The 8184-nt window shown below is 63.0% G+C and overlaps 2 protein-coding genes across 2 annotated transcripts; both read left to right on the top strand.

Annotated features, from left to right (window-relative positions):
- Nucleotides 1-3118: 3118 nt before the first annotated feature.
- Nucleotides 3119-4990, top strand: MNEG_10343 (hypothetical protein; the record flags this gene model as incomplete). The annotated part of the gene is made up of 6 exons (XM_014041182.1): nt 3119-3155; nt 3249-3313; nt 3642-3881; nt 4120-4164; nt 4388-4502; nt 4887-4990. The coding sequence occupies 6 exons, from the start codon at nt 3119-3121 to the stop codon at nt 4988-4990; spliced, it is 606 nt and encodes a 201-aa protein (XP_013896636.1).
- Nucleotides 4991-7316: 2326 nt separating this feature from the next.
- Nucleotides 7317-8095, top strand: MNEG_10344 (hypothetical protein; the record flags this gene model as incomplete). The annotated part of the gene is made up of 3 exons (XM_014041183.1): nt 7317-7357; nt 7490-7555; nt 7873-8095. The coding sequence occupies 3 exons, from the start codon at nt 7317-7319 to the stop codon at nt 8093-8095; spliced, it is 330 nt and encodes a 109-aa protein (XP_013896637.1).
- Nucleotides 8096-8184: the final 89 nt, after the last annotated feature.

Here is an 8184-nt window from a genome sequence, read left to right on the forward strand (position 1 = left end):
CCCAAGGGGGGAGCTGAGGGAACGGCGACTGCAAGCAAGGGCGACGCAGACGCCGGCGCAGGCCAGGCGTACGCGTCGGCGTCTGGCACCGCTGAGCATTGATATTATGATAAGAAGGCAGCGACACAATCTTTGGGCCACGGCAGGCCTCCGCCCAACAAGCGAGGGCCCCTCCACGCGCCACCCAAGGCCGCCGCTCCGCCGCGCGTCGCGGCTGTGGTGCCTGGCGTGCTGCCGTTCGTCGGTTCGTAAATTTGGAAATCCGTCACTGTCGGGGTCGCTAGCGCCGCAGCTATTGCGCGGCCGCCATGCACGTACGCAAACTCTGGGCTCCCAAGCATACCGCGCCGCGCACCGCAAGCGCCCTACGCCCGGCCCCGCGGCACCCCGGCCCGCAGCCAAATGCGGGGCTGCCTCAGGCTGCAATGGCGGGCACTTGGAAAAACTACACTGCAAAGTTTGTTCGTAACGGGGCCGCCCCCGGCCCTGCGCCGCAAGGCGTCCGAACGCGCAGGTTTGAAGGCGCCGCCCGCAGCGCACGGCGCCTCCGCCGGGCCGCGCCCCGTTCGGGAGCCGCACCCCCCCCCCCTCTACCCGCGCGCACGCCCGCCTGGCCTGGCCCTCGCGCCGTGTGCCGCCCCCAGCTGACGCTCACAGTGCCTGTGGCGCCCGGTCGTATGAGTTGTGGCGGGCGCACCAACCACTCCTGCCTGCACTATCTTACCATACGTTTTATCGAGGGAAGAGTCTGTTTTCTGATTTGCGAGGGGTTCGAGTCTGCAAGCCCAGCACGCTCGGCGTGTCTGATGCCCATCCTTCTCACCCTGCAGCGGTTCAACACACCCCTCCGCCTCCAAGCCTGGGCTCTCGGCCGCGCCTCCAACAAAGCGCAGCGGCACGCCCGCTCTGCCGCGCCGCGAAGCGCGTCGTCGCGGGGCGGCGGCAAGCGCAGGGACTCTGCACTGCCCTTCCTTCTCGCGTCCCCGCGGCTCCCAATCCTGGCAACCCGGCTTTTCTCCAGGGAATGGCCAGGCGCTGCCCCAGCTTGCCACTTGCATCTTTCAACCGTGCTGCAGGCGTGCACATTGTACCTTGACACACACCATGCTTTCGCGCCCTTTCCCTGCTAGCTCGTTATTTGGGCATCCTGGCTGCTGCCTGGGGTTGCCGTTTCTCTCGCCCCTGCCCAATCATGGTAGCCCCACTGCCTCACATTTGTGTTGGAACCTGCCAGCATGCCGCCGCATTCCACTAGACGGCTCCAAATTGCTGCAAAATAACGAGACTCGCAATGGGACGTGTGTTGCCGTTCGCTGCCGTTCGCTGGATTGCAACACTTTTCCCTACCGCCAGCCGCCACCACAACGCGTGCCTGTGCTCGTGAAAGACATTGCATGCTTTGGGGACGCCGGGGCGCCTGGACCTTTCTTGCACGACGACCAACCTTGGACTCTCAATTCAGCATCCACGGCGAGTTTTGGCGTGCGCAAGGGTAAAGCAAGCAGGCGATGACTTGCAGGGGTTGACCGCACACTCAGTGCGTGCCTGTGAGCTGTGATGAGATCGTACGCGGGGGCTGTGTCCATGTTGGGGTGGAGACGAGGGGTGTTCCCGGCCCTGAGCTGCCAGCCCTGGGGTTGGCAGCTCAGGTTGAAGGCGGTCACTGCAACAACAACATGGGTGTTCTCTAGACACTCCTCCTCAACTGTGGGCCAAGGGGTCTGCAAGCAGACTGTACGCGCGGGGCGTCTCGTGCTTTGATGTGGCGACGCTCTGCGCTCAGCCGGCCTTCGCGGCCCCTGTGTGCGAGTAAAGCAAAAGCAGCGGGCAACAGGCGGCGGGCGGCGACGTGCTGCTCAAAAAGGGTGTAGGGCCGGTGCTACCTGGGGACCAAGCAAACAGCCGAGATGAGTCAGTGGCAGCGGCCCTCCACTGGGCAGAAAGGGGCGCGGCATCAACGGCCGGCCAACACATCGCAAAGAGCGCCTTGCATGCACAGCCCATTTGGCAGCCCCGCTGCGTGACGCAACCTGGACTTGGCCTCGTGCCAGGCCCGATGATGACGCGGCGCAGCGCTCCTTCTGCTTGACGTGGTAGGGGCCGCCCGTCGGGCGCAGGGCGGGGGGCGTGCCTCGGGGGTTGGTGGTGGCAGACAGGCACCGCCAACAGTCCAATCATGCAGAGCGGCGGGTGCTTGGGAGGACACAGGAGGTGTGGTAGACCCTTACACGATTGGCACATGCCTTGCCACCAGACAGAGCGCGCAGGTCATCACAACCTGCGCTCACCACTTGGCGTCCGCACAGCAGTGCTGCAGTGGTGAAGGCATGCAGCAGCTGTCGATTGTAGGCGGTGTGAGACCCCGCTTGATAACATTATGTACGGAAGCTTCGAGCACCCCCCAACTCACCATCATCTAGTACGTACCAGTAGGTGATACTCACACTCCGCGGACCACTGCGGTCCTTTGTTGACAGTCCTCAGCTATCCACGTAGCGCAACAGTAACTTACATGGATCCTATGAATAGGTCACTGCCTGCGGTGCTTGCGCTGTTGGACAGGCAGCAATGGGGGAACACTGCATTCGAAGTGGCAGACAGCATCATCGAAGCTCGCATGAGTGCACTGGGCATGGGGTGCGCCCAAGACCCCACCACACCAGTGCCAGACCAGTCCTGGGTCACGCTTGGGCTCGCCCTTGGTAGTGGCACCTGGATCAGGACCGTCGCGTCAGCCTGCACTGCTACGGTCATACCTGGCCTGCACTGCATACTAGGCCTGGCCAATTGCTTGCCTGTTTGGTCACGTGTGGCAAGAAGCTGCTGGCTGAAAACACTATTACGTAATAATGAGCCCGCACAGAAGGGGTCAAAAATCATTCAAACAAAACTCCAGTGTGACAGACAAATTCAGCCACAGCCAAGCCGCAGCAACCACGTTCAAATGTATGCAATATTGGACGCCCGCGCACCACCAGAGCGGCAGGAGAGGCGATCCTGCCACGCACTGCAGCCTGTGCAGGCTTGCGCAGTCGCAATGATCTCTCTGTGTATCATCACGTTGTTGGTATCCACAACACACGGTCTGGGGGCGCCCGGTTGTCACCGAGTGTTGAAAATGCGCGACATTCGCTTGCTGAACGCGCAGACGCGAGGTATCATGATATTATACGCTTCAACGTATTTTGAATAATGCAGCGCGCTGAGCGAGGGCCCGCTACATCGCTTGGGTCGTCATCCGACCGCAGTCTGGGCGCAGCCGGCTACGGCGCGCGGCATCACGTTCAGCTCTTCAAAACAGCGCAACATCAAGGTGTGGTGTGTCAGGATGCACCTATCAAATCATAGTCTTGCAACTGCAGCAGCGCTGCTGTGTTATGGCAACTAGGGCATGACGCCTTTACTCACCCCAGGAACGCAGCTCCCCGGTCTGGCTGCCCTACGGTGTCGCCCGCCGTACCGCCTGCCACTTCCCCTGCACAACAGCCCCCGCCCCGTCCCTATAAACCCGCAAATGGCAACAACCCTAACTCCTGCACAGTACCATGCCCGGCGGCTTGCGCAGCCACACAGCCCCAGCGCACTCATCAGCAAGGCGTTCGGCAACCCGCCCCTCCCTGTCTCTCACCCCCTGCCGGCAGGGCCAGCTGCTGGTGCTCGACACCGCGTCCGTCTCGTACAGCGGCATCATGCCGCCTACGGTCACCTCCGTAGAGGACTGCGCGGCCGCCTGCGCGGCGCTGCCCGGCTGCAACGCGTACAACTGGTGCGGCCGCGCCGGCGGCTGCGGGGCGGGGTGCAAGGCGTACGTCAAGCGTCACCCGCCGCTGCAGGGGGACACTGAGGGCCTCGCCGAGCGCGACCGGCACCTCCCCATGGTGGTGAGCTGCGCCTGCGTGACGTCATTGTGATGTCATCGCCATCGCTGTACGAAACCGCCGGCACAGCTGGGCGGCCCCTTCTGCAGGGGCAGCCGCAGACGGGCAAGTAGTGTGGGTGGACAAACTGCTCGGACGGCTGCTGGCCTGGCCACCCCCGACGTCACGGCTGGTCAGGCGGCCAAGACGCGCGCGCCGTACTTCCGTTGCGCGCCGCCGTCACCCCACGCCTGGAACACAGGCATTTGGGCCATGGCGCCTGCCGAATGACGGAGATGGCTGCCAGGTGTGAGGAGACCTCATCAACCTAGGGTGCCACGTGCGCCTGCAAACGTTGGTCGTGCTGCCCAAGCCCGCGCTGACCCTCTCCCCGGGGAGCCGCTCCCTCAACAGCCAGCAGAGCCCCGCAGCCGGGCCCACGCACGGGCGCACGCCCCAGGCCCAACCACCCCTTCCATTCATTGTTGACGCATCCCGCCCCTGCGCCTTCCCGCACTGTCTGGCCGCAGGACGTCACCCCCTTCGGCGCCCCGGCGCCCGTGAGCACGGACGCGTGGGCCAGCGGCACCTGCTCCCTGAAGCGCGTGGCAGATCCCGCAAAGCCGACATACTACCCAGGCTCCGGTGGGGAGGGCGGGTCAGACACGTGTGGTTGATTGCAGCAGTAGCGATTTTGGACCCCAGGGGGGGGGGGTCAGTGTCCCCAAAGCGCGTGCCCTGGGCGAGCTCGCCCAGGTTCGTTGGCAAGCACGCACGGCTTGCTTTTTGGTGTGTGTCACCCGTTTGTGAGAAGACAAGAGCTCAATCCACATTGCTCACCCTCAGAATGCACCCTCTGATTCAGAATTTGACTCTGTTGCAAATGTGTCGCCGCAGGTGACGGGTGGACGAGCGGCACCATTATCCTGCCCCCGGTGTGCGGCAGCATCCCAGCGACCGCCTGCGGCGAATGCCTCGCCAGCGAGCACCCTGCAGACTGCCTCGCGTGCGCCCTGGATGCACGCGCAGCGCCCGAGATCGGGCGCGCCCTGTTCATGCCTTGGGCGAACCGGACGCAGCGCGGCTGCGCGCTGTGCGGCAACATCAACGATGCCGCCCGCAGGAAGCAGTGAGTTGGGCCGCGCCGGTCGGTTCAGGGCTCTTTTGCTGTGGTGGGGACTGGACAAAGCAGCCACCAGCTCGACTGCAGGACTCCGCCTTCAACACACCAGTCGTTCTGTGCCCCCGCCTCAGCACCGGTAGTCGTCCGCGACCATGATGCCTGGCACAACCCCCTACAAGCAAAAGTTCAGCGGGGTGCACGCCAGCCATTTCGCCAATGCGCGCGCCTTGCACCACTGCGACTGCTGCCAACAGGTGTGTGGCCTGTTTGCTGGAGGGGCTGCCCTGCAGCTTCTGCGTCTACAGCGCCGTCAGCCCCGCACACATCCCCGCCTGCCTGGACTGCGTCTCCCGCCATGGCCCGAACGCGCGCGGCGGCTGCAGCGCATGCGCGCAGTCCGGCGCCAACGCCCCGCGCTGCTTTGCGTGCATGGCCTCTCACAAAATTAAATACTGCGCCGATGACAAGCCAGACGCGCCAGGCGGCAGGCCGGCAGCAAGGGCGGTGGATAATATCAGAGCTTCCATTCCAGCAGACCCGCTGCAAGGCAGTGCGCCCGCTTGCTGGCCGCCCACAGAGGGGACGCCCTGCGACGTCTGCGCCAACGCCGCCAAGTCAAACGCGGTGAATGCGCAGTGCCTCGCGTGCTTTGGCTCATCTGTGAGGACAAAGAGCGAGTGCAACAGCTGCGCTTTGCTCGAAGGGTGAGCCGTACGTATGGCGCCGGGCAATCGAGGCACCACCTGCGCAATGGGCACTTTTCTGAGCTGGGGCTGGGCTCATGGGCTTGCGTTAGGGCGGCCCTTGAAATTGCAGGCGCTCAGTGGGAAGCTCGAGTCTTCACACATGCTCCTGAGGGTGTCATATCCGCGCACCTGGCTGGAGTTCATTATGCTTGTCCGGAGGCTCGCCGCGGCGCCGCTCCTCGGTCCGCTCCCCATGAACAACCCGCCCCGGAATCACCACACCAGGCTCGACGCTGCCGATCGGTCGCGCTGCTTTACGTGCGCGCTGCAAGCCGACTTCACGAATGCAACGTACGCCGGCTGTGCCGACTGCTTCAAGCAATGGGAGCCTTCGGCTGCTGCAGAGCAGTTGATGCCCGCATCATCCAAGGACGCGTGCCTGGCCTGTGTCGAGAGCGCCGAGACGCCCCCTGCGGCCAAGGGCGCGTGCGGTGACTGCGTGCGGGCGTCGCGCAACGCGTCGCGGGTGCAGGAGTGCATCAAGTGCCTGCAGACGCAGAGGAGGCGGTTTGACCACGAGTCCTCCATGTCCTGCGTGAATGAAGAATAATGCCAAAGGGTCTCATAGGTTGGCCAAGCCACCTATGACATGGGTGCGCCACGGTGAAGGGTCGACAGAGAATTTGTGCTGCTGGTGCCTCACAGCCGGACACATTGCGCAAGCGCCCTCGCCTTGCTGTATCACGCACCTGCTAGGCCTGTTCTCCCACTTGGTCTGGGTGTGCATCAATGTACACCAGTAGACTTGACTTGCTTGACCTTTCGTCATCCTACGGTGCTATTTTCAGGTCACACTGCAAGGAAGTAAAAGCGTTGCCTTCTGGCCAGCTTGGATTTCAACAGAAGAAAAAGCGTGTTTGTGTTGTCGCCTCGCTCTTGTCACACCTCAAAACCAACACTGCTTTGGGCGGGTCCTTCCAAGTGGCCCTGCCTGCGCCTGTCAGAGTACAAAGCACCGGTGCAAACTGAGCAGCTCCCTCACCCCTTGCCTTGCGGCACGCACGGGCATTCACTGCACGGCAAAGTGGCGGCAGCGTAAGAAATCCCCACCCTCGCGCCGCAGGCACGGCTCCAAAAGCCCTGTGAGCACCAGGCAACAGCAGCACAACAGCTCTTGCCACTCCAATGTGCTGCCTCACTCCAGCCGTCATCCCATGACAAACAAAACCCACCCCCACCGCGTCACCTAGCGTCACCTGCCTGGCACATGCCAAGGTTGGTCACTTGTAACGCACAAGTATGATAATCAGTCCAGGCGTTCCGCGCGTTAACGTTGCACATTCAAACAAGCCATATGGAATACGCGTCAAACAGTGGCACACTTATAAGTTGAGCCGGCGTTGACAAGCATACAGCGTACTGTACACCCAGTAGCGGCGGCACACTTCACACGGCCGCGAGCAGGAAGAGCGGGAACCTGCCATGCAGAACGAGCAACCTTCACTGCAATGGAAGTCCCTGAAATGGCGGGACGGCACCGAGTGAGCTCCAGATCGCGAGCGAGAGCGGATAGCTGCTGCCTTCAATTGCCGGATTTATGAGCCCACATTGCGTACTTGCAGATATGATGGCCTCGTAAACAACGGCAGGATGCATTCACACGGCGTCCTGAAGTTCCCAAGCAAGGACAGGTGAGGCGCGCCGCATGTGCCGCCGTTCGGTGATGATCAGCTGCGGTGCACCCCCCCGCCTGTCGCGCCCCCCGCCTGATTTTCTGAGGCACTCGCCATTTTACCCCTGCATACCCGCTTGCATGCGTGCAGGTATGAGGGCCAGTTCGAGCAGGGGTTGATGGACGGCTATGGAGTGTATGTCTGGGCCGACGGCACGTGAGCACGCGGTTGTTTTTTGGGGGGGGGGGGAGGGGGGGCATCACCTGGTGTGGTCCTCAAGAGGAAGCGCTGCGGTGCACGTTGCTAAAGAAGACGGGCGGGTCAGACACAATTTCTCCAGACATGCAGCATGGACGCATGCGCGCCTGCGCGCTGCCAGCGTGTATCCGGACGCGAGCCTCTCTCCACACACACACACACACACACACACACACACACACGCGCACACGCACGCACGCACGCACGCACGCACGCACGCACGCACACACGCGTATACATACGCACGCGCGTGACCGCCCCCGGCCGCCCCGCAGCATCTACCGCGGCGACTGGGTGCAGGGCCGAATGCACGGCTGCGGCGTCAAGATCTGGCGCCGCCCAGACGGCGGCATAGGCAGCCAGGAGGGGAAGTTTCTGGGGGACGAGTTTGTGGGGCCCGTCATGCCCTGCAGCAAGGACGGCGCATTTGAGGCGGCGGTGGAAGCTGACATGGCGTCCTATCAGGCCCGCTCGTTCCAGGTGCGCGGGCGCTGGTGAAGGGGTGTGTGTGAGTGAGTGTGTGCGCGTATGTGTGTGTGTTGTATGTGTGTGTGTTGTATGTGTGTGTGTGTGTGTGTGTGTGTGTG

This window comes from Monoraphidium neglectum, assembly GCF_000611645.1.
Source record: "Monoraphidium neglectum strain SAG 48.87 unplaced genomic scaffold scaffold02278, whole genome shotgun sequence".
Classification (NCBI taxonomy): Eukaryota; Viridiplantae; Chlorophyta; class Chlorophyceae; order Sphaeropleales; family Selenastraceae; genus Monoraphidium; species Monoraphidium neglectum.